General features: G+C 40.9%; 2 protein-coding genes across 2 annotated transcripts; both read right to left on the reverse strand.

The window, feature by feature from the left end:
- Positions 1 to 3,415: 3,415 nt before the first annotated feature.
- On the reverse strand, positions 3,416 to 3,988 carry LOC144376900 (interferon alpha-5-like). The gene has a single exon (XM_078045156.1). The coding sequence runs from the start codon at positions 3,986 to 3,988 to the stop codon at positions 3,416 to 3,418; it is 573 nt and encodes a 190-aa protein (XP_077901282.1).
- Positions 3,989 to 11,478: 7,490 nt separating this feature from the next.
- Positions 11,479 to 12,042, reverse strand: LOC101971846 (interferon beta). Its single transcript, XM_005335915.2, has one exon. The coding sequence runs from the start codon at positions 12,040 to 12,042 to the stop codon at positions 11,479 to 11,481; it is 564 nt and encodes a 187-aa protein (XP_005335972.2).
- Positions 12,043 to 12,500: the final 458 nt, after the last annotated feature.

The following is a 12,500-nucleotide window of genomic DNA, read 5'->3' on the forward strand; positions in this document are numbered from 1 at the left end:
CTTTCCACTGTATAATAAATTACCATCTGATATGATCAGAAGATGGTTCCAGAGATGTTTCAGTGTGAATTGAGAATAAAGAGCCAAATTTTGTGATTTTTGCACAGGGAGCATAACATGATAAAGAATTAAAAGTAAAACTACATTAAAGAAGTAAACAACACTAAAAAATAAAGAACGGACAGGGCAATAATGTTGAAAGATGTTAAGCAACAAGAAAGGGAAAGACAGAGACAGAGAAATGAGGAAAAAGGAAACCCACAAGGTACAGAAATTGCAGTGTTTTTTGCCTTCTTGTAAATTGAGAATCCCGCAAGCTTTACAGGAAGAAAGAAGACAAATAAAAAAAAATTAAGTGTAACTTTGAGTGTCTCAAATTCACCCTTCCTCTCATCTGCAGAAAAGGTTGGGTCTGTGATCTGAGCTAAGGTTTGAGTGATTCCCTCACTCCAAGCCCCTTTCAGCTAGCTCAGAAATTCACAGGCAATTCCTGATCACCCTCATAAGTAACCACATTATTCAAACTTCTTTAAACTTCCCAGTGTCTTCCCCAATGGATTCTTTCACAGGCTGTCAGGTGGCTATTTCTGCACCCTCTGAAATCCCTTTACATTTGCCCTTGCTGAGTCTTACTCCTGAATCAAGGTGGAGCAAACCTTCCAAGTCATTATTCAAAGAGACAGAATTTTCTCTCGGCATAGTGGTGCACACCTTGCTCCAGAGGCTAAAGAAGGAAGAGATGGCAAGTTCAGGGCCAGCCTCTGCAACTTAGTGAGGCCCTACACAACCTAGCAAGTTACAAGTTGTCTCAAAATAAAAAATAAAAGGGCTTAGTTTGGTCTGGGGTTGTGGCTCAGAGGAAGAGCACTCACCTAGCATGCGTGAGGCACTCACTGGGTTCGATCCTCAGCACCACATAAAAATAAAACAAAGGTATTGTGTCCACCTACAACCAAAAAATAAATGTTAAAAACTTTAAAAAAAATTAAAAGGGCTGTGTTTATGACAAAGTGATAAAGCACCCTGGGTTCAATCCTTCCTTCTCAAAACAGAATTTTCTCTTCACTATAAAGGCATGCTGGGAAATTTACTAAGAGTAAAATTGTAAAAGTAGACACTTAGATGTTTCCTCATTTTCCTCCAGGTATACTGTCCTGCCTCCTATATACAATAGACATGCTCTCCTGCCTTCTAGCATCATACACTATGCAGAGAGACTGGAGGGCCAGGAGACTGGAAGGCTGAGCAGGCTGAAGGGGAGGGTGGGAGCATTCTGACCCTTTCTCCCAAAGAGGACACTACCTGCCTGGGCCTGAGAGTCATTGCTCTTTCTGGGATGGAAAGTTGAGAAGTTGGACTCTTCTAGTATTGGGGTCATTTCCAAAGAGAAAAATGTCTCTTCCCAGGACATAGAAATTGTGCATAGAACAGAAACTTGATTGCCAGATTTGGACTCTTTCCCTGTCTACTTGGGCCAGTAGGCTGCTGTCTTCTTTTGTCAATATGTTAATGGCTTCTAGAGTGAAATGAATCATGCTTTCTCTTTGTTTGTTTGTCACGCTACTGTTATATCACTGTAATAACAACATGCTTTTATTTCCAAAAATATTATCCAGTAGGAACTAAACTTCTCTTGGAGGTTTCTGACAAACATAGAACTCTCATTCATTTATGGCTTTCAGTTGGTGACTGGATACAATTCTAGAGAAAATTTATAGGTGGAAACCATAATAGAACAGGAAGCAGAAATGCATGAGCAGGTTAATGAGAAATAAAGGAGGAAATCACACTTGGTTGATTCTGTTTTTGTTGTTTTTCTTTCTGGTTTTGTGTTTTGTTTGTTTGCTTGCTTGGTACCAGGGATTGAACCCAAGGACACATAACCCCTGAACTATATTCTACCCTACATTGCTGAGGGCCTGGATAGTTTGCTGAGTATGGCTTTGAATTTGCCATCCTCCTGCCTCAGCCTGGAGAACCTCTGGGATCACAGGCATGCACCACCATGCCAGGCACACTGGAAGTTTCTGAATCAGAGAGGGAGGAAACAACTGTGATAAGGCAGTGGCATGATAGGATTCATGGAATTAGGGAACAAGGAGGAGTGTCACAGGAATCACAACCCGCAAATGAAATGTTAGTATACACATGTATGTATATGTGTGTGTGTGTGTGTATATACATATATATATATATAATTATAATATTTTAAAATTATTGTATATTATATACTGTAGGATATATTATACAGACACACACGTGTACACTAGCACAAAAAGCTGTGATATGCAGCATGCATGGAACCGGAGATCACATGTAAAGTGATATGAACCAGGACAGGAGGACAAGTGCCACCAGATCTCACTCACATGGGAACTAGAGAGAAGTTAATCTCATAGGAGCTGAGAGTGGGATGGTGCTTACCAGAGGCCACAGAGAGCAGAAGGTGAGCAAATTTGGGAAAGGGTGATCAATGGTTCCCCAATACACCTGGAAAGGAACAAGGAGCTGGTGAGCGATTCCAGAATGTCGTGACTGTTCAGAGCACGAACCTCCTGTGCATTTGAAAAAGCTGGAGGAAGGGATTTTGAGAGGTTCACAACAGAGACTTCAACATGGCACTGCACTAATGTGTACAACTTTTGTGTTTTGACATATGTTAAAAAAGTTAAACAAGAATATCAGAAAGCAGTTGTGTGCATTGAAACCATCACTATAGAGGGAAAATAGATGAAATTGGGATAATGAGTGAGACATGAAGAGTATCTAAGCACAAACCCCAGTGGATTAAGCAGAAAAGATGAGTCAGAGAAGTCCCGTTATTTTTTTCTTCTTCTGAGGGGTAATTTTTATGGTTTTCCTTCATCATATCTAGAGTTTATTGATTTTCTATTAATCTCACTTTTTCTACAGGCAAAAATAATGATGGCCATGAAGTAAATTCAACCTACAAATCAGCATTTGGAACTAAACTTCTGGTTGCAATTTAAAATAAAATGGAAAAGAATTAAAAGAAAAATGAATCCAATCCCTCATTCCCTGCAAGAATGTAAAGAGTTAAAGAAATTTAAAAAGTAATGAAGAACAAAAATATCAACTTCTTAAATATAAAGAAAATGTTCAGCTTTATTAATCATATTGCAAACATATACATAATATCATATAGACAAAATAAATAAAGTTATATAAATAGTTAAATAAATATTTAAATAGATAAATAGACACATCTGCAGGGATGTAAGGGTCTAGTGCCTATAGATTTGAAAGCAATGTTGGGCAAAGGCCTGAACACATCTGAAAAATTGAATTCATGTCACAATTCCAGCAGGAAGGAGAGTCTTTGAAATGGCAGAACTTGTGGGAGTGTGGTAAGGTGTGTTCGTCAGTGAGAAGCATTTCCCTGCTGGACCAGGTCTCATTCCATGCTCCTTAGTCTTGCATACAAGTTGGCTGATGAAGAGAAGGATTTCATGATTTCTGCTCTGACCACCTCCCAGGCACAAGGCAGGTATTTCTTCTCCTTCAGGTAGACAGTGATCCTGTGGAAGTATTTCCTCACAGCCCTCAGGGGAGCCTCTTCCACCCCCACCTGCTGGGTCCCACAGGCTTTCAGGTCATCCAGCTGCTGATAGAGGCCAGTGAGGAAGGTGTCCAGGAGGGTCTTGTTCCAAGCAGCAAAGGCCTCCTGGGTGCTGAAGAGATTGAAGACCTGCTGGGTCATCTCATGGAGGACAGTAACAGCTTGAGCCTTCTGCACCTGCTCACCCTCCAACTGCTCCTGGGGGAAGGCAAAGTCCTTTCTGTAGTTCAGGCAGGAGAAAGTGGGAATTCTCCTCATTTTTTCCAGGAACATCCAGGTCCCCTTCTCATTCCTTTCAGGAGTTGCAAGATCCAGGTTGTGAATCTGAGGCAGGTCACAGCCCAGAGAGCAGGTGTTCTTGCAGCTGAGCACCACCAGGGCCAGCAGGAAAGCCAAGGGCAAGGCCATTGGGGATCTTGCAGATGCTGCTGGGCTGCTTGAGATGGGTGGTCTTGCACCTTTGCCTCTAGGTTCTCTGAAGCCCTTGACTTGTTCCTGTGTCTTAAATAGGAACCAATATGCTCTCAATTTTCTGAATGTCACCTCAGTACTTTCTGTTTTTGCTTTCCTTTATGCTTTCACTACATGTGTTTAGAGTAGTGTTTCCAAACCATATTTTCATTATATATTCCCCCTGCCCCCAGATCATGCTTTTAGAATTATTTTCCCAACTGAAACCCCTATTAATTTTTTATGGGGGACGAGCTTACTAGGTATTGAACCCAGAAGCGTTTTATGACTGAGCCACGTCCCCAACCCTTTTCATTCTTATCTTGACACAGGGTCTTGCTAAGGTACCATGTCCTCCCTTACTTCCTCAGGCTGACCTCAAACGTGTGATCCTTCTGTCTCAGCCTCTGGAATCACTGGGATTAAAGGTGCTCACAACCACGTCCAGCCTATTAAGCTTTAATATTCATGAGTATGTATTTATATACCCAATGAATATGCCATTATCATAATTGAAAAAATTATAAGTAAATATATAAATAAGTAAAATTGTTAAATTTAATATTTGTATTCAATACTGAATTAAAAATGTCTAAATTTAAACATTCAGTCAAAAATAAATCTGAAAAGCTATTAGTATCAACATAACTTTCTAAATAAACTTATTCAATGACTTTAGTATAACTATTTGTATAAATCATAATGTATCATATTCCTCAAAATCTCTCTTCAAAGTGATTTTATCTATTAGTGAAGCTTTCTGCTGAAAACATAATTTAGTTTATTGAGTTTCATTTCTAGTACTTCTGTTTTGTATTTTTCAGAATCTCTACATCTTTATTGAAATTATCTCTCACTTATTCTAAGTTCATTACGTATCTTCTTTTAGCTTGTTAAAGATTTTCACTATGAACTTTCTAAATATTTTTAATGTCATTTCTTCCAATATGGTAGATATGAGATCAATTGTTCTGGTTTCTTTGGTGTGGTTTGTTCCCCTCCTTTTTTATATTGTTAGTATATATCCAATCATCTATTACAATGATTATTGTTTTATTTATGTAAGGGACTATTTAATGATCTTCTTTCCCCTCAGAGCCACAGGCTTGGCAAATACACCTCCGTTAATACTTTCACTGAATGTATGTCACCTGCAGTTCATTATCACTTTAAGATAAATATTATCATCACTTTGAGAGTAGCTAGTGATCCCTGTTTAGTACAATCACTTTATAGCAAATACACATACTATTCAACCTTAGGAAAACGCCAAAAACGTGTTGGAACTTTTCTCCAGTTTTTCTTTTTTTTTTTTATTGATTGTTCAAAACATTACAGAGCTCATGATATATCATCTTTCATATATTTGACTCAATTGGGTTTTGAACTCCCATTTTTACCCCAAATACCAACTGCAGAATCACATCTGTTACATACTCATATTTTTACATAATGGCATATTAGTGACTGTTGTATTCTGCTACCTTTCCTATCCCCTACTATCCCCTCTCCCCTCCCCTCCCCTCCCATCTTCCCTCTCTACCTCCTCTGCTGTTGTTCAATTCTCTCCCTTTTTCCCCCCTCCCCCTTGCCCCTCATAACCTCTTATAATTTTGGGTATCATTGAAGGTCTCCTACCATTTCCATATGCTTTCCCTTCTCTCTCCCTTTCTCTCCCCCCATTCGTCTTTGTTTACTGTTAGTCTTTTCCTCATGCTCTTCCTTCCTGTTCTGTTCTTAGTGGCTCTCTTTATATCAAAGATGACATTTGGCATTTGTTTCCATAGTTTTTCTGATCCAGGTATAAACTTGTAGTACAGTTCAGGTATAGACTGAAAAAAATATTATTTTCATTATTATCAATTAAATATACCAATATCGCTATAACATTATATAGATACAGAAAAGGAGAGGAAAGAAAATTTGGACAAAAGAAAAGAGAAAACAAGAATGAAAGAAGATATCATAGAAAACTAAAACGCACATCAAGGCAAGAAGAAGAAAAAATGTATGGGGACAATTGACAGCAGGTAATCTAAGAGAAAAAAGAGGGAATAAGGAAGAAAATATAAATCTGAGCTCAAAACAAAGAGAATAATTTCAATAAATGCTTTAAAACATTAGAAGAAATACAGTGAAACCTGTTTGAGGAACAATATCAAATACTATAGTCACAAATACGAAATCAAAGTGAAGAGTAATACATATGTTGTCAAAGTTGACGGCTGAGCTATTTATACTTAAACATGCCAAGGTGAAGAACATTCTTATTGCATGCTCTTTGGATTTTGTCAGGATTTGGAACCTTTAAAATATGTCCATCTCTCTCAACTGTAGGTCACCCTGAGAGGTGCTGAGGCCCAAGAGCCAATGCTTGAGTTGCTGTGGGCCTCCCCACCAGCATGTTCTCATTTATCAGCCCAATGGCCTAAAGCTGGATATTCCAAGAGTGTGGCACGCTGTCTGTTGACTGTTTATCTTGTGTGCAGGAACTCAGGATGCCTAGATCTGGACAGTCTCTCTGAGTGTCCTGGGTCACCACCCCTCCCACTCTCCTTCCTAGGATCCTTTTCAAAGTGACACAGAGCCTGGTGTCTCTCTGCAACCATTGGGCCTGTCATTGTGGGTTCTCCATGGGTGGGGAGTGGTGCAAAAGTGTCCCCCCTGACCTACTCAGATCACTGGGACACTTTTTCTGATACTGAGAAAGAGGCTTAGCAAGTTTGCTTGGCTTCCAGATCCCACTGCCCATAGTCACAAACCACTAGAGCTGCTCCCCTCCACTGACTGGGACAGACACAGACATGGTCCAAGCTCCTGCTGGCTGCAGCCAGGGATCATGGGGGCTGTCCCCCTCTGCTGCCTGGGAGTGAGACAGCCATCCCACCCATGTCCAATCTCCGACCTGCTGCAGCTCTAACTTCCAGAGACTATCCCCATCTGCTGCTGGGACACAGACTGCTTTCCTGCCGGGTTCTGCACTTTCATTTCCTGCTACTGGGGGCTTCTGTGCCTTCTCTATCTAGCCTGCCACAAAGGCCATGTGGAGTTAGGCTAGCACTTCCAGGGCAGTCTGCTCCCCTGGTGGTTGCTGAGGGGTAGGGGGTTTCAGCAACTTTTGGCTAGGAGGGACTCATGCACAAGGTCCTTCTGCACAGATTATAGTGACATCCCTCTGCAGGAACAGTCTCTCTGGTTTTATCTGTTGCTACCTGGAGGTGAGGAGATGCCATGTTGATTTAATTTATTCTAGGGCAACAGGCCAGCTGTGGACTCCACAAAGTGAAGGCGACTCTCAGCAGGACTTTGACCCACAATTTGGGCTAAACTGCTTGATCTCCTTCACTGACCTTGTTGTTCCTCCTGCATTTTAATTTGGTCTTTTTTTTTTCCCAGCTGTGGGTAAAGGAGTGAGCCTACATGATCTTCCTGTCCCTCTTTCTCTCTCTATTCTCCTCCCTGCTCACACCACCCTGGTCTGGCTTCAGGTTAGGGAACTCTGCTTTGCTAATCAGAATAAAGTCCCTCCAGGTCTCAGACTGTCAAATATTCAGTCTTACAAAATTTCTGGGTCAGCTCTGCAGTCAGCTGTACCCTCACTGCCTCTTTCTGTGCTGATGGGGGTCACCGCCTACTTGTACCTACACATTCTTATTCATTCAATGTTTTCCTGAGCAAAGAGTTGTCCTGATGTTTTTCAATTACTTTCATTTTCATCTTGAAGTTAGAAGACAAACAGAAAAATAAAAATGCAACAACATTGAGCCAGTATTTCCAAAAATTTTCAACACACCATTTTTACTTCTGTGGTGATATTCCTAGAAAGCTATGATTGCACCAGAAGCCAAAGGAAGACCAAAGTAAGTCTGAATTGGAGGGAAATTCAAATGACTGGCTCCTCAGGTGACATGCTGCAGGGGAGTTCTTCTCTACTCTTACTCACCTGCCACCTTCTCCAGTGTCATTTCCACTCACTAATTCTAAGATCCACCTCTCACAAGGTCATTAGTTCTATCTAATTTCCCAGTGCGGTGACGGGTTTCAACCCACAGAGCTACTTACTGACATTTAACATAGTACTTACTAATACAGGAAAAACGACCATTGTAATTAAGGATATCATGATTTAACACTAATACAACAAAAAATTACTAATATGACTTGTCAATATATGAAATCTGTTTGAACATAAATATATTTCAGAGGTGAAAACTGTATAGAAAAAGAAACCCCTACACTATTTTTCAGATCATAACCCACTTTTCTCCTCTGCCTCAGATTACAACCTCTCATTCTTTTTTAAATTTGTTTTTTAAAAAATCTGCGCCCTAATTACTCTTCTCTTATTCGTTACTACCTTGGCTAACATGGTTTCTACTGATCCATTCTTCTCGATCACTAAGATTTCCCTGCCCTCTACTTTCCCAATGTGTTTCAATCCATATCTTCCATAAATCTATTAATTGCTCTTCTTCTAAGCAAGTTGATTTCCTAAAGACACTGTTTTACTGCCATTCCCTCCTCTTCTCCTTCTAATGTCAGCATCTTTCAACCCTGTCTCCTTCCTTGCTTTTCTCTCTGGTCCTTTTAAATGTTGAAGGTCCTCAGGGTTAAGCTTTAATCCTTTTCCTCCTCTACACTCTCTCTCCATAAGACCACCTCCATTGCTGGACTTCCAGTTGACAGTTATGACCCATCAGACATTTATTTCTTGTAAATTGAAAACTCATTTATCCAATGGGCATTTGAACTTGGTTGTCTAGCAGTCGAATTATAGAAGACGTGCCTGCTTTCACCTTTCTGTATGATTTCTGTGAAGTCCTGAGGTACAAAGTAAGAAGGGGAAGGCAGCTCTGTTGTCATTGCTCTGCTGTCTGGTCCTGAAAGTTTGGCTCATCATAAAGGTCTGGCCACCATGCAGTTGATTCCACATACTCTTTAAATCATGGACCAGGACACTTGCTCTGATTCCTGCACAAAAATGCTACACACATGAGGATTTACCTGTCAGGAGTGTGGTACACACCTATAATCCCAACCACTGAGGCAGGGGTATCACATGTTGTGCAACTCAGTGAGACCTTAAGTAAAACACTGTCTCAAAATAAAAATTGAATATGGGATGTTACTCATGGCAAAGCAATCCTAGATTCAATCCCTAGTACAAAAAAAAAAAAACAAACTTTTCTTCACTGAGGTTTTGAGAAGATGGAAGAAATTTCATCACATCAGTGCACACAATTTCAAGTTGTTCAAGAGACAACCTGTTCTGAAAAGCCCTTCTTCATTCCCAACAGGGAGTCACCACTGCCTTAATCTGAGGAGTATTGCAGTTCCAGATCATCCAGGGACTCTCTTTCTCTTTCTCCTCAGAACAAGCCAATACTCAAAACCATGCTCTCTTGGTCTATTTTCTCTAGCTACAACTATGTACCACAATTAATACAGAAAAGGATCTTACATTGGCTCATAGTTCTGGAAGCTGTAAAGTAGCAGATCAGACAGGTGCACTGTCTCAGATTCTGGTCAGGATGAGATCATACTTTCACCCAGGGAGGAAAGCAGAAAGGAGGAGGGTTAGCCCTCATCCATACTTACCTTATAACATATGTAAATGTTACCTTAGGGATCCTCTTCCCCATTCTTGCTGGAATTAAGTTAAGGCATCATTTATCCTATGCCAGAGATCTAGGTGGGTGATCTGGCGCCTCAAATTTGACACCGTACTTAAATTTTGCAGAAATCTTCCTTGTCCTTTTAGTCAATGCACACAGGAAGAACAGGCTTTTCATAAACCAACCAGTTTCTGGTCCAGGGTACCTACATGGCCAGAGAAGGTAGTGGGCTGCCGAGTCCCACTGCAGTGACTTCCTCAGCTTCCTCCTGACTGCTCTAGACACAGCAGAGACTTTGTATTTCTACATGGTGCTCTTGTATCTGTACCATAGCAGAAGATAACCCTGCTTCACCCAGGCTTTCGAAAAAGCTGATGTTGGAAGTTGGAAGAAGGGGGAAGGTTGACTTTTTCACAGAGGACCAGACTAGTTTGAGTTAATGGCTGTAGGCCCACCAGATAGGCACATTTTTTGTCCCTGAAGTCTTACTCTTTTCAAGAATCTGATCTTCATGCTGCTCTCAGAACAAATAGGTATCTACTATGTAGGCAAACTGCTTATATAAGGGGGTATGTGAAGAGGATCAAATTGAAATATGTACATAGGTGCTCAGCCTAGTGCCTGTTTCATTAGAATCTCTGAGTAAATGGCAGCTGCAAATGACAGTAATAGCTAAAATAGCCCAAGTTCCATGAAGTCAGTCTGAAGACCAAAAACTAGCCAGTGAGCATATGCTGGTCAGGTAACCCGGAATTCCTTGGAAAGTTTCATTATCCCAGTGCAAGCACTGGGAAATTGGTGCCTTCAGTCCTTTGAATTTCTTTTCACCTATGATTCCTGCCTTTTAGCCTGGCTTAACAATTGGATTTAATCTTGTGCACCTGTCGTGGATTGTTGCTTTGGGGAGTGTGCGGCTTCAGAGATACAGAGAACCAGGAAAACTACATAAGATATTCCCAGAATTCTGTCTGACCAAGCTGGGAGGCCAGGAGCAGACTTGGTTTTTGAGAAACATGGAAACAAAACTAGACAGATGGCTAGAGTAGAAAGAAGGTCCCCCTCCTTCTATTCCCTTTCCTTGGAAACTGACAGAAACCCTCAGATTCCATAATTTTTGACTAGTATGAGGACCAAAATCAAGGTACTTCACAAGTGTCCTGGAAGTAACTCACCCTCAATCTTGAGGGCACACAGGGGCAGAGCCTCCCCCAGACAAGGAAGGGCTCAGGTTGACTACAGGAGCTAGCATATTCCTTTGGTTCACCTGAGTGCTAAATTCTACTTCATGACCATAGACCCTGGAAAACAGAGAAGAAGCAGTGGGCACCCCAGGTACCACTCCCAGATCCTTTGCATACCCACTCCCCTCCAATCCAAATGCTTCAACCGCACATTTATTGCCCTAAAAGATTCAGATCTCCTTATTATGTAGTACCTAGTGTATTACATGTGCTTCTTTGGAATATAAATTTTTCAGGGGAATTTAAGTGTCAGGATTTTAAATTCTGGCATAAGCCAGAAACTCTACTACTTTACATTTTACAAAGAGCATCTAAGAGGGGCTCTGAATATGTGAACATAGGGGTTTTATAAATCAAGTTAAAATTGAAACTGCCACATGGATTTTTGCATCATAAATAATTTATTTTCCAACATAAATATTTAAATAAAGAATAAAAATAACTTAATTCATAAATCAATTTAAAAAGTTAAAAACGTCTATTGTCTTTTCAGAGGCACCCCATTTGCTGTCTGTCACTGAATGAGCCTCTGCTGGTTGAAGAATGCCTGATCTCATTGTCTGGTCCAGACGTGGTGCCTACTGGGCCATCTTCAGTTTTGAAATTTGTCTGTAAGTCTGTTAATGAAGGAGAAGTTCCAGTAGAGTTCATCTCTGACTACTGTCCAGGCACAGCTGCTGTACAACTTGGCCTCCAGGTACATCCGGATCCTCACATAGTAGCTCTTCAGGCGCAGGATAATCATGGAGTATGCCTGTTTTTTGTTTTCCTCCCCCAGTTTCTCTACCACTGTTGTGTTCAGGAGGTCCATCTGCTGATGGAGTTCACTAAGGAGGTCTGTGACAATGGTGTTATTCCAGTCAGGATTAGAGTAGCCTTTTTTGAAAACATGAAAGATGTCCTTGAGCATCTCATAGATGACAAAGGCAGCGTGCTCCTTCTGGAACTGCTGTGGATGTTTGATCTCCTTGGGGATCTTGAAGTCCATCCTGTCACTGAGGCAGTCTGCAGGCCTTCCATTCAACTGCTCTAGCAGCTTCTGACATTCCACACTGCTGTTGAGCTGTTGGAGTCGAAGCAGGTTGTAACTTAGGGAAAGAGCTGTGGTGGAGAAGCACAACAGGAGAGCCAGCTGGAGGATGCACCTGTTGTTCATGATGACAACCAGAACAGCACAGCCTACAATCTATGCAAGGTTGAACAGACTGTAAAGGTCTGCAATGTGAATGTCCTGGCTCCATGGTTATGGGCTATTTATATGGGATGGTCCTCTCTGTTTCAGAGGAATTTCCCACTTTCAGTTCTCCCTTTCATTTTTACTGTGTCATTTTCTTCTTATTGCATTCTTAAGAGTTTCTAAAACTCTTTTTATTTAAACTCCTGATTACTCTATATAATGTATATTAGGGAAAATAAATACAAACTGTGAGAATTTCTAATATTGTATAGTTTCAGTAGTTTCTCAAGAAAGGGGGGAAAAGGGACTTGAGAGGAAACAAAGAAGCCCCCAATAAGCTAAGAGTCATTAACTGAAAAGCCACTCATAGAACAGCAGCTGGATTGGGGGGTTTGCCTATTGCAATAGTAGGTTCATGTGAGAGGGTCTGGGGGAGT

This window comes from Ictidomys tridecemlineatus, chromosome 4 (assembly GCF_052094955.1).
Source record: "Ictidomys tridecemlineatus isolate mIctTri1 chromosome 4, mIctTri1.hap1, whole genome shotgun sequence".
Lineage (NCBI taxonomy): Eukaryota > Metazoa > Chordata > Mammalia > Rodentia > Sciuridae > Ictidomys > Ictidomys tridecemlineatus.

Bases quoted from the DNA above. Each gene is read 5' to 3' on its own strand.
- LOC144376900 (XM_078045156.1), bottom strand. From the start codon at position 3,988: ATGGCCTTGCCCTTGGCTTTCCTGCTGGCCCTGGTGGTGCTCAGCTGC.
- LOC101971846 (XM_005335915.2), bottom strand. From the start codon at position 12,042: ATGAACAACAGGTGCATCCTCCAGCTGGCTCTCCTGTTGTGCTTCTCC.